Below are 19426 nucleotides of genomic sequence, written 5' to 3'. Positions count from 1 at the left end.
GCAGGCAGCAGATCGCTCTCCACAGCGTCTCCAGACTGTCACGTGCTCCGTGTGAACCTGCTTTCATCTGTGAAGAGCACAGGGCCCCAGTGGCGAATTTGCCAATCCTGGTGTTCTGTGGCAAATGCCAAGCGTTATGCGAGCGACGAGAGGTGAGTATGTCTTTTTTTTTTTTATATGGGGCAAATATCTCTATGGAGCATCTTATGGGGCCATAATCCGCATTTGTGCAGCATTTTATGGGGCAAATGTCTGTATGGAGCATCTTATGGGGCCCATCATAAACTGTATGGAGCATTATATGGGGCTCTAATTCCATATGAATATTCAAAAACACTTAACCTATGTCTCAATTAATTTTACTTTTATTGGTATCTATTTTTATTTTTGACATTTACCAGTAGCTGCAGCATTTTCCACCCTAGGCTTATACTAGTCATTAAGTTTTCCCAGTTTTTCTGTGGCAAAATAAGTGGTCCCGGCTTATACTCGGGTTGGTTTATACTCGAGTATATACGGGGTATAAAATATTTGGGCTGTAAAACCTCGGCTTATACTCGAGTATATACAGTGTGTGTATACATACATACATACATACATACATACATACATACATACATACATACATACATACATACATACATACATACATACATACATACATACATACATACCTACCTACCGTATAAGCCGAGATTTTCAGACCACTTTTTTGGGCTGAAAGTCCCCCTCTCAGCTTATACTCGAGTCATACACAGGGGTCTGCAGGGGACGGGGAGCCTGGGCTGTCTAATTATACTCACCTGCTCCTGGCGCGGTCCCTGCTTCCCTTGCGCTGCAGCTTCTTCCTGTACTGATCGGTCACATTGCACCGCTCATTACAGTAATGAATATGCGGTTCCACCTCCCATAGGGGTGGAGCCGCATATTCATTACTTTAATGAGAGGTAACGGTGACTGCTCAGTACAGAAAGAAGCTGCGGTGCCGGGGAAGCAGGGACTGCACCGCACCAGGAGCAGGGGAGTATAACGGGGAGGGGAGCGCAGCGCTGCGCGATATTCACCTGCTCCCCGTTTCGGGCGCCGCTCTTCAGCGTCTATTGCAGTGACGCTCAGGTCAGAGGGCGCGATGACTTGGTTAGTGCGCGCCCTCTGCCTGAACGTCAGTGCAGAAGACGCTGAAGATGGAGCGGCGCCGGAACGAGGAGCAGGTAAATATTGAAAGTGTTGGGGGCCTGAGCAACGGAGAGGTGAGTATGTGATTTTTTTTTTTTTTTTCGCAGCAACAGCAAATGGGGCAAGGGTCTGAATGGGGCCATAATGTTTGTGCAGCACTATATGGGGCAAGTGTCTGTATGGAGCATCTTATGGAGCCATAATCAGCATTTGCGCAGGATTATATGGGGCAAATATCTTTATGGAGCATCTTATGGGGCCATAATCAAGGTTTGTGCAGCACTATATAGGGCAAATATCTTTATGGAGCATCTTATGGGGCCATTATTAACCTTTATGCAGAATTATATGGGGCACATTTTAATATGGAGCATCTTATGGGGCCATCATAAACTTTATGGAGCATTATTGGTAAAATATTTAGAATTGAGAGTCCTCAGTGGTTGATACCTTTTAATGGCTAACTGAAAAGATGGTAACAAATTGCAAGCTTTCGAGACTACATGCGTCTCTTCATCAGGCAAAGACTAAAACAAATTCTGAAGAATCACATATTTATGCACAACATAGTATAGGAAAAAAAAAAAAAAAAAGGTGAGGGGAAAAAAAACCATGGATAAGCCAGGTGACATGAAGCAGAATTACCATGGGTGATAAACCGTTACGTCCATAAATATTAGGCCAATTCTTAGATAAGGAATGTTTTATTGTCCTGTGATTAGGGTCTGTTGTGATGACCCCCACATGGTCTGATGGGCAAGTTCCTTAGTTGTAGTTAGTTGATGTAAAAAGACATAAATCCGTGTGACACATTCATTCCTGCAGTTAGTGTCAAAGGTCGTCATCAGTTTATATTCCCAGACTCTCCTGTCTTTCTGCGATTTGAAGTTACCCTTTAATACAAGTAATTTCATGTCCATAATGTCATGATTTGGGAGACAGAAATGTATTGCCACAGGTATATCCATTCTTTTTTCTTTTATTGTATGGCGATGAGAGTTCATCCTTGTTCTCAGTTTCTGCCCTGTCTCCCCCACATACAGACCCCCAGTTGGACATTTAGTACTTAGTACAAATAATTAGGTACACCACATTAGATGTGATGCAGCTGAATGTACCTGGTATCTTGTAGTCCTGATGTGAGTTGGGGATCTTTATCTTGTCCGTGGTCATTGTAGATGGACAGGTTTTGCATTTTTTCTGTTTGCAAGGAAAGGTTCCTGCAGCTGTTGGAGAGGACAGGGAGCTTCTGACAATGATGCTTCTTAGATTTGGGGGCTGCCTAAAACACAGTAGTGGGGGGTCTGGAAAAATGGATTGTAGTCTGGCATCTTTTTGTAGTAAAGGTTGTAATTTCCCTGCAGCTCCCCTTAGCACCTCCAGATTTGGATTGTAGGTAACTACTAGAGGTACCCGGTTATTTTCTTCTTTAGTTTTGTAATGTAGCAGGTGATTCCTTGATATTCTGGTGGCTCTTGTGATCTGATTTTCAGTTGTTCTTGGATGGTAGCCCTGATTCAAAAAGGTCTTTCTGAGGCGACCAAGGTGTTCATCTCTATCCATTGGGTTGGAACAAATACGATTGTATCTGATGGCTTGGCTGTAGACAATGGAGTTTTTTATGTGTTTTGGATGGAAACTGTCCCATTTAAGGTATGTTGGATGGTCGATTGGCTTCTGATACAGTGATGTCTCTATTTTATTGTTCTGCAGCTTAATGATGGTGACGGTACCAAGATATATTTCCTACTTTTATTGGTGGCATTTTCCACCCTAGGCTTACAGTCGAGTCATTAAGTTTTCCCATTTTTTTGTGCCAAAATTAGGGGGGTCAGATTATACTCGAGTATATACGGTGTGTGTGTAAAATATATATATATATATATATATATATATATATATATATATATATATATATATATATATATATATATATATATATATATATATATATATATATATATATATTTATTATACATATATGCACACATATATACGCATGCATACATTTGGTCCCTTGTTGATTTTGCAAGTTTGCCCACTGACAAAGACATGAACAGTCTATAATTTTAAGGGCAGGTTAATTTTAACATTGAAAGATAGAATATCAAAAATAAAATCCAGAAAATCTCAGTGTTTAAATTATATAAATTTGCATTTTGCAGTGAGAAATAAGTATTTGATCCTTTACGAACCATTAAGAGTTCTAGCTCCTACTGACCAGTTAGACGCTCCTACTCAGCTCGTTACCTGCTTTAAAGACAGCTGTCTTAGGCTAAGTTCAGATTTGCATTGGGCAGAGCTGTGGCGGGCTGCTTACTTCCTCCGTTAAACCCTGCCCACTGCTGCCCCTCTTCCACTCAGCTCCGCCTACGTCTGCATGCGTCCTGCATACCTATCTTTAACATTGGGTATGCAGGCTATGCGGATGCGTCCACATGCGTTGTTTGGACACTGCGCCAAACTGCGTTGAACGCAACATGTTGCATTTTTTGTTACGGTCAGCGCAGTGTCAAAATGACCCATGCGGATACATCCGCATGGCTTGCAAACCTAATGTTAAAGATGGATACGCAGGATGCATGCAAACGTAGGCGGAGCTGAATGGAAGAGGTGCAGCAGTGGGCAGGGCTTACCGGAGGAAGTACACTGCTCTGCCCAACGCAAGTGTGAACTTAGCCTTACATAGTCACCTTTATAAAAAGACTCCTGTCTTCAGACTCAATTTATCAGTCAGACTGTAACCTCAACAACATGGCCAAACCGAAGAGCTTTATAAGGATGTCAGGGACAAGATCATAGACCTGCACAAAGCTGGAATGGGTTATAAAACCATAAATAAGAAGCTGGGTGAGCAGGAGACAACTGTTGGTGCAATAGTAAGAAAATGGAAGAAATACAAAATGGCTGTCAATCGACATCGATCTGGGGCACCATGCAAAATCTCGCCTCGTGGGGAATCCTTGATCATGAGGAAGGTGAGAGATCAGCCTAAAACTACACGGCGAGGGGGGGCTTTTAATGATCTCAAGGCAGCCGGGAACCACAGTCACAAAGAAAACCATTGGTAACACATTATGCCGTAAAGGTTTAAAATCCTGCAGTGCCCACAAGGTCCCCTGCTCAAGAAGGCACATGTGCAGGCCTGTCTGAAGTTTGCCAGTGAACACCTGGATGATTCTGTGAGTGATTGGGAGAAGGTACTGTGGTCAGATGAGACAAAAAATGGGGTCTTTGGCATTAACTCAACTCTCCATGTTTGGAGGAAGAAAAATGCTGCCTATGACCCAAAGAACACCGTCCCCACTGTCAAGCATGGAGGTGGAAACATTGTTTTGGGCTGAGATCTCATCTCCCGAGATCTTGGTGCCGAGATCTCCATTTGCGCATGCGCCTCCCCCGGCAGGCATTTTCCCGCAGTCCAACGCATAGTAAACCATGTAAGTGCAAAATGTCGGCAAAGCTCCCGCACCACCAAATACCCGCAGCGGCGCACATGCGAACACACCCTCATCCTGGCCTGCGGCCTGCAGCAACGCTCCACTCTTGCCTCCTCCAGCAGCGACCCTGGGACCCTGCTCCACCGCGGCAAATTTGGGGGAAAAAATGCGTCTTATAATCCGAATAATGTGGTGCTTATTTCTCACAGCAAAATGCAAATGTATACAATGTGATTTTTCTGGATTTTATTTTTGATATTCTATCTCTCAATGATAAAATTAACCTATCCTTAAAACTATAGACTGTTCATGTCTTTGTCAGTGGGCAAACTTACAAAATCAGCAAGGGATCAAATAATTGTTTCCTTCACTGTACATAATATAAAAAAAAAAATTATATTTTTAAATCCTGATTACTAAAATGGCCTTTAAAAGTTTCCTTCATTTTGACTTAAGGAGCGACCCTAGGAATGAATCTGACACATTAAATGCTCTATTATCTTTGAAAACAGACTGTCCTTGAATGATCATATTAAATGACAAAAGCACTGGGAATAGGGCACGTTTTACAGATCATTCTCAAGGAGGCCAATCCATGACATATACATCAGAGGAGATTGTGCAGAGAGCTTAGCCAGTAGTAGCGGCCTGAGAGCATGCTATATAATTGGCCCCCTGAGCTTTGTGTGTTCTAATGACTTTGAGGAAACGTCTGAGGTACCATTTCTATACAATACAATCTGTGACAAGGCAGGGTGCTTGTGGAGGCAGTTATCTGGTTGGTTCCCGTAATGTGCTATAATGGCACATATTATACAAGTATAATGTATGTGAGAATATAGAATTTTCTGTGTGCCATATTTAACTTTAATGGTTATTAAAGAAGATTGCACAAGGATATTCAACATACTGACCAATATATTCACATTAGAGCAGCTCTCCATTTTACAACTTGCGTTTTCCTGCTGATATTACTAATGATGGAACATGAGCCCCCCCCCCCCTAGCCGTGCCTGTTGAGTGATGGAGCTCACATGTTGGCTCTACTTAGTCAAAGGCTCCTTTGAAAAAATGGCTCTATCACAAGCCTTCTTGGCTAGTTAGTTACTTTCATACAGTGCAGGAAATCTTTTGAACGGAAAGATATTTTGTGTGAATGCACCCACAGAGTCCTCTTGATATCCGAAAACGGTCATTCAAAATTTTTTATTTTTTTTTTAAGGTTATAGCTACTTTCAGATATGATCGATTTTTATGTAGAGCAAAACTGAATAATGAAAGTGATGGATTCTCTACATATGCCCTAGTGACACTGCTTTCACTCTAGTATTAGTGCTTTCAAAAAGTATTCATACCCAACACACCCACAAACTTAACTTGTATTTTATGTGATCTAACAACACTAAGTAGCAGGTATTTGTGAAGTGTAAAGGAAATGATGCATGGTTTTCTAAATATTTGAAAAATATAAATCTGAAAATTGTGACATGCTTTTATATTTGGCCCCCTGAGTCAATACTTTGTTGGACTACCTTTCGCTGCAATTGCTACAGCAAGTCTTTTGGTATGTTTATACCAGCATTGCACTTCTACATGCTGAAATCTTTGCCCATTATTCTTTGCAAACTAGCTCTAGCTCAGTGAAATTGGATGGAGGCTTCTATGGTCAGCAAATCTCAAGACATGCCTTAGATACTCAAAGGGAGTTAGGTCTGGACTGTGGAACAATCACACCCAGGAATATGCTCTGATCTAAACCATTTGATTGTAGTTCTGGCAGTAAGTTTAAGTTTAGTCTCAAGTCTTTTGCAGCCTCTATTTGGCTCCACCCATTTTCCCATTAACTATGTCCACCTTCCCTTTCCTGCTGAAGAAAAGCATCCTCACAGCATGATGCTGCCACCACCATGTTTGTTGATGGGGATGGTGTTTTCAGGTTTATGTGCAGTGTTGATTTTCAGCCACATATAGCACTTTGCATTTAGCCCAAAAAGTTTACTTTGATTTCAACTAATCAGAACATCTTCTTCCACATGCTAGCTGTATACCCAACAAGGCATGTGTAAAAAGGTCCTCTGGTCAGATGAGGCCAAAGTAGATCTTTTAGGATAAATGCAAAACACTGTATGTGGTGGAAACTAACACTTCACATCACCAGGTGCCACACTATCCAAGTCTACAGGACTGGGGGAGATAAAGTACAGTGGAAACTCCTTTTCTCTGACAGGTGGTGACCCCTGGCAATTAAACACTTACCTGTTATAATGTAGATACGTGATAATTTGAAATTCTTAGAACATTCCCTTTAACCAGTTACCTGGTTTTACACACCATGTTTCAGAAATACTGTGACACCCCTGGTGCCACAAGTTCACAGAAGTTTCTAGGACTACCAGAAGCTAGTGAGCCCTGTTTGGGGGCCAAGATCCCTAAACCAATGATTGAGGAACAATGTTGTAAAATATAAATAACTCATGGATGAAAGGGTCCAGTGAAAACAAATGTTCACATATCCACCGCTGATAACTTGTACAGATTGGCAGAATTTCCCTGACTAGGATATCTAACTGGTGGATAATTCATGAGTTCTTGACAGCCCCATCGGGAATGAAGGGAACACAATCGGCACAACAGCGCTACAATTCTATTCTAACAGGGACAAAAGTTCCCCATTCTGCCAATCGTTGCGGGTCTGAGCTGTTGTAACCCAACCAATCAACACGTTATCACCTATCCTGTTTTCCCTGGACAATCCCCTTTTACTCCTTAAACAATTTTCCTGCCCAGGCTAGGTCACAGTACTGACATAGCATCCAGTAAGTATTGTATCCTATTCTAGTATATCCACTAAATTAGGAATCCTATGAAGAACATTGATTGTCAATACTGGATGTGTGATTGCATGTGCAAATAACAGAGATGGCATGTAGCATGCCTATATATTGTCTGTGTGACAATAGAGAAATCAACTTTCCCTTAGGGTATTATGTAGAGAAAATCTAATACACACTAGCCATTTTATAGGTGGCTGTGTTAAAGGGGTTTTCCTGTTTCAAACATTGTTGCCAATCACAGGCGATACCCACCCTCTTGTCCAGCGCTGCTTCTCTGTGCTGTAGATGTGATGTCACCATTGCGGCCGATCAGCAGAGACTGGGGCAGTAGCAGGGAGGCAGCGCTGGACACGGGTGGTTCAGCTATGATTGTAATTTGATAGATCTGCAACCCTATGGCCACAAAATTTGAAACCAGACAACCCTGTTAAAATGTGTGGAAGTTCCTGTTTGAAATAAGGATTTGGCCTTGTTTTCAGTAGAGAAGGATAAACCCTTCATAATGTTCTTTATTTATTTTAAGGTGCATCTGCCTTTCTAGTATAACGTTTAGAGTTGGTAATGTCATTTTGATGATCTTCTTTTTCAGCACTAACACCACGGTATATGAAAGCCCCTTCATTTGTAAGCCAGTTGAAGCTCAGGCCATCGTAGAAGCGGTGAGTTGGCAGCCTTGACCTTGTTTTTGTATATGTTGCTTCATACTGATTGTTGCATGCCTCATGTGAATCCATATATTAAAGAAATAAGGAAGACTAAGGTTTTGTTCTGGGTTTGTTTTTCTTTTTTTAAGCCTTAGCCAAAACTTTACAAAATTTTCCACATTATGAACAACATTTGACCATCCATTAAACATGTACTGGGAAAATCCTAATTGCCTGCATATTATTCCCCCTTCGCCGGTTTCTTCCAGCGCTGCCCTAGGTGGTTGACCTTTTCTCTTGCTAGGATAAAATCCTGACCAATCACCTGCAGTGGTCTAGTCTCTGGATATGGTCCCCAGCTAGGTCTTCTAACTATATTTTCTCTCAAACACCGGAAAGAATAACATGCCTTGTTGAAATCGTGCAGCCAGGTTCTGATTGAAGGTACCCAATCTGCTGGCATCATGAATCAGGTGAGAGATCCCTGGTCGGATCTTCTGGCTATATTTTCTCTGAAATGCTGTCGAGTTTCAGAGAAAAATAGACCTGGCAGGAAGTGTGCAGCCAGACTGCCATTCATGCTGCTCGTGGTTTGGGCAGGATGACTCTGGTGACCGGTTTCTTACAGATGTCTCATAGCGGGAGCACCAGAGCCACGAGCGTGGAGTCAGACTGCTCTCTTTTTGGAATGGCTGTGGAATGATAAAACTGGACAGAAAACATGACTGAAATCAAGCAGATTGTGTCACTTATGAATGGCATCAATCGTTGCACAATAGATGGCTGATGTAATTGTAGTACTTATGTAGCAAATGATAGAGTATGCTTGCTGAGACATTGATGGAGTAGCCTCCTAGGCATGCTGTGTTTCAGCTTTTTGGAACATGGCATTGATGGAGCATCTTCAACGACAGTAGTTATAAATAAATGCCTAATCTCTTCCGAGCGGAGCTGATGTAATGAATAGGTGCGCTGCACAGAGCCATAAAGCACTTCACATTTTAATAATTTCCAGGTGATGAATAAACATGGTGCATCGGTATCGCAGCATGCTAATCTCTGCGGGGAATACAAGGCTCTTTTCTGGCTGTACTAATAGGCATCACACAGCTTTCTGAGACAGATGCCCACTGGCTGGTAGATATGACTCCTACATGGTTTTTCTATCTGCCAGCAAGTAGGTAGTTCTGCCCCATTAGCTCAGCTTGTAGGACGATGACAACGAAGTCTTTCATCCTGCAATTCATTTTTGCTTATTAGACACAGACCGGTTGAAGTACATTTAAAGTGAATGCTGCGTCATTGACTATCTAGGGGTCTGGTTATGTCAAAGCCAGTGAGCGTGCAAAATGGTAGAGCGGTATCACCACCCTGCTTATTTCTGGGCTGGCCCACCAAGTACTCATGTTCACAGCCTAGTCTCAGCCCTCTAGACTCGTTAACTGATCTGTGTCTAGGCTTTTCTGTATATTCCCACCGAAAGTAGGTTGACATGGCTTCCTTACGTACGGACACCCATTTGCTTCAGATTTGGGAATATACTACTGATGACTCAAAAAGCACTCTGAAGCTAAAATCTTCATTTTCACCATCAACCCTGAAATCTGATATTTATAGCTTTATAAGCTCATCAGACCTACCAAAGCTGCATTCACCTTATTTCCAATAGAAAAGCCCTAATTACTACTTTGCAGGGTCCTGCTGCTACTCTGATCTGATTTCATACTTTGCACATTCCATTTTTTGCTAGGAAATGTTTCAGCTTTTTAAAGTTTTGAATAAACGTTGTTGTTGGTTTTTCTTTCAGACACCTCCATGTGGACCTGGTGGACCCATCCCAGTAGATGGTAGGCAAATTAAGCGTTCCTTTATTTAGAGCAGTATGCGGCCATGCTGTAGTTTTAGCCCTTAGATAGGTCTGATCTTTAAAAACCCATTGAAACGCCCCAATATCTTAGGCTACTTTCACACTAGCGTCGGGCTCGGCCCGTCGCAGTGCTTCGGGCCGAGGTTACCGACGCTAGCAGTGAATGCACCGCACAATGGGGGCAGCGGATGCATTTTTCCAGCGCATCCGCTGCCCCATTGTGAGGTGCGGGGAGGTGGGGGCGGAGTTCCGGCCGCGCATGCGTGGTCGGAAAATGCGGCCAGTCGGCAGCAAAAAACGTTACATGTAACGTTTTTTGCTCCCGGCGGACCGCCACAATACGGCGCAACCGTGTCACGACTGTTGCAACGCGTGTCAATGCGTCACAAAGCGTCGCTAATGTTAGTCTATGGGGCAAAAACGCATCCTGCAGACGACTTTGCAGGATGCGTTTTTTCCCTTAAACGACGCATTGCGACGTATTGAATAAAACGCCAGTGTGGACTGAATCTTCATGATGACAGGTTCTCTTTAATGGCAATCTGTGCAATGTGCAAGCACCATGTTATAGAGCAAGGAAAGCGGAGCACATTGGTATGTAGTTTGTGAGACCAGATTCAGTATTTCCTGCGCTTTAATCATTTAAAGAGGACCTGTCACCAGGTCAGAAGTGACTAATTTATGTTCTTCCAATTTCATTCCTGCTGCTCCCTTAAATATTCCACTTTGTTTTTCTTAAGTCTGATATCTGCTTCCAGACATATGGACCTTTTTAGTGTTATTTTTTGTCTTTACCAAGGGGGCATAGCTCACAGGATCCTCTGGGGCATGTCTTTAGTCTGCTCTGCATTATTACCCCATGAGCATTGGTCCCTTGGTAAAGACTATACAAATTAATTAAAATACCCATATCTGTTGAACCAATTAAGAAATAAAAAAAAAAATAAAAAAATCAGAATAGTCATGGGAATAGTAGGAATAAAACCGGTCCACTTTTTGTATTGGAGATTGGTCCTCTGCTTTTTTTCTGTAATTGGCAGTCCTATTGGTCACTGACGGCTTTCTTTGTGTAAGAGAGTTTTACTTCACTGGGACGATAATCCCAAAAAAAGTTTAAAGGGAATTTGCCAGTAGGATTAACCTTCCTAAGTAGTCTATATGGTCATGTAGGTCACAGGAAGCTGAATAAAATGAGAAATCCACATTTTTTTTTTTTTTCTTAATTTTAATGAAAAAGTGCTTTACCAGTGTGAGGCATGTAGATCAGGAGAGCAGACGGTCAGTCATTACATGTCTAACGTTGGTAACTCCTGCTTTCATTTAACCCCTTCACAACATAACATACTTGTACGGCGCATGTCGGGCCTCCCCCTTTTGATATGGGCTTTGGCACTGAGCCCACGTCTTTTCCGGCACATGTCAGCTGATTTGAACAGCTGACATCTGACCCTAACAGCCGCAGGTGGAATCGCGATACATCCGCAGCTGTTAACCTGTTAAATGCTGCTGTCACTCTGACAGCGGCATTTAACATAATCGCGCCGGAAGCATGTAGCTAATCCTGCTGATCGACGCCCATGTCACGTGACTGTGGCTCGCTGATGGGTTGGCATGACAACCCGGGGTCTGCAGGTTGTCGTTGCTGGATTTCTATGAATGACGCCCAACAGTCGGCGCTCATAGGCTACTTTCACACATCAGGTTTTTTGCATCAGGCACAATCCGGCGAATGTTGGAAAAAACGGATCCGGTGCAGACTGTGAAAAACTGATGCAACGGATCTGTTTTTTTGACCGATCTGACTAGCATATCCAGATAATTGTATAAAAAAAAGTTTGAAGCTCGCTCAGTTTAAAAAAAAAAAAAAAAAAAAAAAAAAAAAAAATCCGGCTTCCATTCTAGCAAACGGCTTCTGGCTTTTTCGCCGGAGACAAACGTTGCTATGGACGTTTTTTCCAGATACGGTAAATTTGCCGGAACTGGCGAAAACCGGACAGAACACAAGGTAATCCGACACTAATACAAGTATATGGGAAAAAAAACGGATCCGGCGCCAACATTCGCCTGATCCGTTTTTTTGAAAATTAGCCGGATTGAGCCTGACTGCAAAAACCTGATGTGTGAAACTAGCCTTAGCAAGCGAGTATTTCTGCTATATAGCACAGGGCTACTTTGTGTAGTACAAGCGATTGGATGATCGCAGCTTCTAGTCTCCCATGGAGACTATTGAAGCAAGTGTAAAGTAAGAAAAACATGTTTTAAAAATATTAAACAAATAAAATAAAGTTGAAATCACCCCACCATACGCCCCATTCAAAATAAAACAATTAAAAAAATAAATACACATATATGGTATTGATGCTTTCAGAATCGCCCGATCTATCAATATATAAAAATAATGAATCCGATCGGTAAACAACGTAACGAGAGTCAAAACTCCAGAATTATATATTTTTTGGTCTTTGCAACATTGCATTAAAATTCAATAACTGGCGGTCAAAACATCGTATCTGCAGTAAAATGGTATCAATAAAAACATCAGCTCGACACGTATAAGTCCTCACCCAACCCGGGATCACGAAAAATGGTAGACGCTACATGTCTCGGAAATGATGGAATTTTTTTTTTTGTAACAAAATTTGGATTTTTTTCACCACTCAAATTAAAAAAACAACCTAGACACCTCTGGCATCTACAAACTCGTAATGACCTGGAGAATCATAATGGCATGTTGGTTTTAGCATTTGGCGAACATGGTAAAAAAAAAAACCAATAAACCATTGTGGAATTTCACGCTTTTTTTTTTTTTCACAATTTCCAGTACATGGTTTGGTAAAACCAATGGTGTCGTTCAAAAGTAAACCTTCTCCCGCAAAAAACAAGCCCTCACAAAAAACAAGCCCTCACATGGCCATATTGACAGAAACTAAAAAAGTTATGGCTCTGGGAAGAAAAGGAGCAAAAAAAAACAAACGCAAAAACGAAAATGGGCTGCAGTGTGAAGGGGTTAAGATTAATCTCTGGAGGCAGATTCTAAGGGAGATCTATGTCTGACTTGTCAGAAAAAAATGTGGATTTCTCTAGAATAAGACATTTGGTTGCAGATATCACGGTATCATTTTATTCAGCCTTCTATGGCCTGCATGTCCATATAGACAGCTTGGGAGGATTAATCCTTTCATTATAACCTGTGGTTTCATCATTTAATCATATAAATATCACCTTGGCTCCCCCTAATCTATAACTTGATGCTTGAAGATTGGACCGTATTTTCATGGTGACCCATTCCCTTTAAGATCTTTTGAATGGCGGAGTCCATACATAGACCAATGATCATAAATGAACCAAGCTTAGGAAAAATATATAACTAGAGCAGAAGGAAACCAGAACACAGGCTTTATTAGAATGATGATCAATTACTTTTCCTATCAAATTTTATTTATAAATTTGGTAGAAAAAAAAAGGTTAAAACTACACCAAACATATGGGTGAGCCAAGCTAAAATGACTGGGATGACGTCATAAACGTAGTGTGTCATATGTGCAGATAAGTTCCAGAATGAGTCAATACTCAACGGTAAGTAAGAATAGACTCCAGGAGAGCAGAGAAAGGGTCAATTATGCAAAAGACACTCTGATCAAACTTAGATCCGTGTGAGCATAGTGTGATCCAATTCTCTCAGATGAGGAGAAGATGGAGAAAAAAAGATCTCCATCTATTCCATTCTGTCAGTTCGTGGAAACCGAACTGCACTTAGATGTCATCGAGTTCAGTCTGATGGCGTGGCCAAGTGCGATCTGAATATTGGATCAGACTCTGGCATGCAGCATTTTTTTTCCCTCAAACTGATGGCGTCCAAGGGAACTATCTGTCATGTATAGTCACATTATGGGATAATATTGTTCCGAGTGCATCCGATGTTTTCAGATCACACGCTAATGGTAAGTACTCTTGTCTGCATCTTCTCTAATTCTGTACCATAAAGGCGAGAACAAAGTTATTCAAAGACAAGTGTCACAATAATAGCCATGGCGCCCCCACACAAGTTTTATGTTCTGTATGTCTTCTTGTGTGTCTTTTAATTAGGACTTTTTACAGCATTTCTAAATAACATATGCTTTAAGATGTCTTTCACATGAATTTCCTATGGTGTGTGAATAGTCTAATGCATATGACTAGCAGCCTTACCAGCAGAAGATGTCATCAAAAAGATGGATAGGGCTCTTAGATTTCAACATACCGTATCATTTTGTTCTCAAATGAAATAACCATTCCCAGAGGAGGCTGACGGCTACTTACTCCTCTGGTGAAATAACCATTCCCAGAGGGGGCTGACAGCTACTTGTTCCTCTGGTGAAATAACCATTCCCAGAGGGGGCTGACAGCTACTTGTTCCTCTAGTGAAATAACCATTCCCAGAGGGGGCTGACAGCTACTTGTTCCTCTAGTGAAATAACCATTCCCAGAGGGGGCTGACAGCTACTTGTTCCTCTGGTGAAATAACCATTCCCAGAGGGGGCTGACAGCTACTTGTTCCTCTGGTGAAATAACCATTCCCAGAGGGGGCTGACGGCTACTTGTTCCTCAGATGAAATAACCATTCCCAGTGGGGGCTGACGGCTACTTGTTCCTCTAAATAGCCATTCCCAGTGGGGGCTGACAGCTACTTACTCCTCTGGTGAAATAGGCCGTTCCCAGAGGGGGCTGACGGCTACTTGTTCCTCTGGTGAAATAGGCCGTTCCCAGAGGAGGCTGACAGCTACTTGTTCCTCTAAATAGCCATTCCCAGTGGGGGCTGACAGCTACTTACTCCTCTGGTGAAATAGGCCGTTCCCAGAGGGGGCTGACGGCTACTTGTTCCTCTGGTGAAATAGGCCGTTCCCAGAGGAGGCTGACGGCTACTTGTTCCTCTGGTGAAATAAGCCGTTCCCAGAGGAGGCTGACGGCTACTTGTTCCTCTGGTGAAATAAGCTGTTCCCAGAGGGGGCTGACAGCTACTTACTCCTCTGGTGAAATAGGCCGTTCCCAGAGGGGGCTGACGGCTACTTGTTCCTCTAGTGAAATAGGCCGTTCCCAGTGGGGGCTGACGGCTACTTGTTCCTCTGGTGAAATAAGCCGTTCCCAGAGGGGGCTGACAGCTACTTACTCCTCTGGTGAAATAGGCCGTTCCCAGAGGGGGCTGACGGCTACTTGTTCCTCTGGTGAAATAAACCGTTCCCAGAGGGGGCTGACGGCTACTTGTTCCTCTAGTGAAATAGGCCGTTCCCAGTGGGGGCTGACTGCTACTTGTTCCTCTGGTGAAATAAGCTGTTCCCAGAGGGGGCTGACAGCTACTTACTCCTCTGGTGAAATAGGCCGTTCCCAGTGGGGGCTGACTGCTACTTGTTCCTCTGGTGAAATAAACCGTTCCCAGAGGGGGCTGACGGCTACTTGTTCCTCTAGTCTAGTGAAATAGGCCGTTCCCAGTGGGGGCTGACGGCTACTTGTTCCTCTGGTGAAATAAGCCGTTCCCAGAGGGGGCTGACAGCTACTTACTCCTCTGGTGAAATAGGCCGTTCCCAGAGGGGGCTGACGGCTACTTGTTCCTCTGGTGAAATAAACCGTTCCCAGAGGGGGCTGACGGCTACTTGTTCCTCTAGTGAAATAGGCCGTTCCCAGTGGGGGCTGACTGCTACTTGTTCCTCTGGTGAAATAAGCTGTTCCCAGAGGGGGCTGACAGCTACTTACTCCTCTGGTGAAATAGGCCGTTCCCAGTGGGGGCTGACTGCTACTTGTTCCTCTGGTGAAATAAACCGTTCCCAGAGGGGGCTGACGGCTACTTGTTCCTCTAGTCTAGTGAAATAGGCCGTTCCCAGTGGGGGCTGACGGCTACTTGTTCCTCTGGTGAAATAAGCCGTTCCCAGAGGGGGCTGACAGCTACTTACTCCTCTGGTGAAATAGGCCGTTCCCAGAGGGGGCTGACGGCTACTTGTTCCTCTGGTGAAATAAACCGTTCCCAGAGGGGGCTGACGGCTACTTGTTCCTCTAGTGAAATAGGCCGTTCCCAGTGGGGGCTGACTGCTACTTGTTCCTCTGGTGAAATAAGCTGTTCCCAGAGGGGGCTGACAGCTACTTACTCCTCTGGTGAAATAGGCCGTTCCCAGTGGGGGCTGACAGCTACTTACTCCCCTTTCCAAATTGACAAGATATGCACACTTGGTAGAGCATGCATGTTGTATGAGGGGACCATACATGACTTGACTTGCCAACAACTATCGATTGTGTATGGCCTAATTGTGCTATTTCATATTAGTATATTTTTCTTTCTCTGCGGTATTTTAAGTGAACTAAGCTCTTGGCACGTTCTTAATTGGGTTGACACAAACACTTCATGAAGTATCTGCTTCATGAGAAAAAGCCAATTAAAATCTGAGTTGGTTTTATTATGACTAGCACAGAATTCACTAATGAGACCATTTACTGGACCCTAGTTAGTAAAATGTGAAGGTTAGGACATCTTTCAGCTATGCCTATAATATAAAAGCCATTGTATTCTGTATTTTTATACATTGTAGCCTGACACATTGCTAGGCATTATTTTGTTGGGTCTCTAAGTATTATACAATATCATGAGTCCAGATATTATTCTGCTGGAAATGTATAGAAGCTCAGGGGTCAACTCCTTAAAGGGAACCTGTCACCACTTTTCTATCCTACCAGCTAAAAATATTATTTTATTCTGTGTCAGCTATGCATTCCCTGACTCCCCATGTATCACCCATAAAAAACTTTTTCTATTTCTCCCGCGATGTATGCTAATAGGGTCTGATGGGCGTGTGTTCGGTTCACTCACTCCACCCCTCTCCTCGGCTGCTGCGCGCAGTCCTTGACGTGGATGATGCAGATCGCTGTGAGATATTGCGCCTGTGCAGTCAAATGATTTCTCGCACGTGCGCACTTCTGCTTTTCGACTTTGCCCGCAGTTGGGCAAAGCATACTGTGCACGCACGAGAAAGTTTGTGTGGACGCGATATCTCACAGCGATCTGTCATCAACGTCAAGGACCGCGTGCAGCAGCGGAGAGGGGTGGAGTGAGTGAACCGAAGACACGCCCATCAGACCCTATTAACATACATCGCGGGAGAAATATAAAAGGTTTTTATGGGTGATACATGGGGAGTCAGGGGGTTACATAAGTATTTAGGGAATTCATAGCTGACACTGAATAAAATGATATTTTTAGCTGATGGGACAGAAGTGGTGACGGTTCCCTTTAAAGACTGGTGAATCATACAGTATTCCTAATGAAGAGTTCGCTGAAGTATGATACAGAGTTTAAGAATTTCACAACACTCTATGAATTCGGCTCCTCCGTTGCATGTTGCCAGAAATTTTATTCCAGTCAGTGCATTTCTGGTATAAAAATCACCATCCATTTTGAAGAATTTGACAGGCGGTTGTTGCCACGCTCTACCCCAACATATTGTCTGAGCAGCTTCAAACTGACATGAAAATACCATGGTTACAAAATGTTTGCACAATTCCGAGTTGCACAAAAATTTGTGACTTTTCAAAGCATTTTATATTAGTTTTCTGGCATAAAAGCTTTGACTCGCCCCCATAATGTTTTAAATAACACTTGTAACATTTTGCATTTTAGCTAAGTAATTCAATTATATATATATAAAAAAAAAAAGTAATAGCTGCAATTATCAGGTTTGGAAAGGTAGGCAATGTTTCATTCAAGCATAACCAATACATTTTGTTTCTTTGTGACCGAAATGTTCTTTCCGTTTTTTTCCTCTCGCCCACCTGCTTTTTTTTTTTTTTCTTCTTTTTTTCTCTCTCCTTTTCATGGCATATGCAGTGGACAAGTGGTACTATTATCAGAAGAACTAATTAGCCGGTGGAGACCTCTCGCTATTATTGCATGCCTTTCCCTAGGCGATTTGATCTGCACCATAGAGACAATATCGACAGAACAGACATGGCCATGTAAACAGAAGCCGCGGTAACCCTGTCAAGCACTGGACGATCTTATGTAGTGCGGAGTGATGAGTATGATGAGCTGCTGCAGCCACAAATGGGTTACTGTTAACGGCACCAACATTATCTTCATTGTGCAGCAGCAATTTAGGCTTCAGTTTATTTCTCGCTAGTTTTATCAAAACATACCGCAGAATTGGCATGCTGAAATCTGCTAAACCTCTGAGTAGGTTCCTGTACAATAGAAACAAATAAAGCTACTTTGTTGATAAATTCTGCTTTTGGTGTTTTTTGCCCTCAATGTGAATAAAGTACTCAACATTTGAAGGAGGATTTTTCATTCTGTTACAATTTCTTCTGTTACATGCAGTAAGGTACACTTATAGCATGACCTTCCACCCGCTCTTATCAAAAGAATATTTGTAATCCTCTTTAAAATAGTTACTGCCTTTCAACTGGTATTATAAAGTTCTTTTTGTTTACGTTTTTTGACAACCTTCATCTTAGTGGACCACTATATTATAAAATATATATATATATATATATATATATATATATATATATATATATATATATATATATATATATATATTCACTTATTTTATTTTATTTTTTTTTTTTGAGCACCACTTGCAATAACATGTTTTTTACCATTCTATTTGAGTAAAGAATAGTTGGCTTTCAATGCCAGCTCTTATTGACTTCAGAGTCGTGACCTAAGCTAGGTCTGCTTACAGGCTGGTAAGAAAGAGAAAAAGGAGACCAAAGAGAGTATTCAAAAGGTCAGTACAAAATTCAAGGTGGGGTCTACTTTTTAATCCATAAGCCACATTATATCTGAATAACTGGCACCTGTAAGCCCGTGATGCAGCAGTCTAGTATGCTGTATATATGTCCCCAATACGCTCTCCATAAATATGCTGGGACGAGGTGGTCCGGTCTAATCTTTGGTCTTGGTCCGGCACCATCCTTGCTTCATGTGGATGACTCGTCTTATTCAGGCACACCTCTCTTGGCCCTGCCAAGGGCAGCACAAAGTATTGTAGTGCGAATGTGCTGACACTTTCTCACCTTTCCCCATGCATGTGAGCTACTGTAGTACAGGGCCGAGATAAGTACACCTGCGCAGGAGCGCAAATGTCGAGGACAGTGTATGGTGACTTAGGATGCATCATCCACACAAAGTAAGAAGGACGGCGATCTCAAGAAGAGGAGATGCAGGACCAAGACCAGAGACTCCCATCGGACTCATACAGCTCACGAGATGCTTCTCAACTGACAAGAGCTGTATCACACATAGCTCAATCGGGAGCACAGCATTGAACATACCAGTACGTCCAATGTAGAAAAAGGTTCAGGGAGAAATTCATACAGTTTACTCTAGAAAACTGAACAAAAGTTACAAATTGTTGTATAACATATAGGTGTGAAAAAATGTAAAGTTACGGCTCCTAGAAATCTCACATTTTAAAAGAAAAGTATTAATCATGAAAGCTAAAA

General features: G+C 42.4%; 1 protein-coding gene across 1 annotated transcript in view; it reads left to right on the top strand.

The window, feature by feature from the left end:
- Window positions 1-18199, top strand: part of PPA1 (inorganic pyrophosphatase 1) — an 88643-nt gene extending 70444 nt beyond the window's left edge. Inside the window, exons 9-11 of the mRNA XM_077259140.1 lie at window positions 8040-8109; window positions 9902-9941; window positions 17808-18199. Coding sequence (XP_077115255.1) covers window positions 8040-8109; window positions 9902-9941; window positions 17808-17839 — 142 coding nt within the window. The 3' untranslated portion in view covers window positions 17840-18199. The remainder of the gene's footprint in view (window positions 1-8039; window positions 8110-9901; window positions 9942-17807) is intronic.
- The last annotated feature ends 1227 nt before the right edge of the window (window positions 18200-19426 follow it).

Source organism: Ranitomeya variabilis, chromosome 4 (assembly GCF_051348905.1).
Source record: "Ranitomeya variabilis isolate aRanVar5 chromosome 4, aRanVar5.hap1, whole genome shotgun sequence".
NCBI lineage: Eukaryota > Metazoa > Chordata > Amphibia > Anura > Dendrobatidae > Ranitomeya > Ranitomeya variabilis.
The sequence above is the reverse complement of the archived record's forward strand: the minus strand, read 5'-3'. Positions and strand labels throughout refer to the sequence as shown.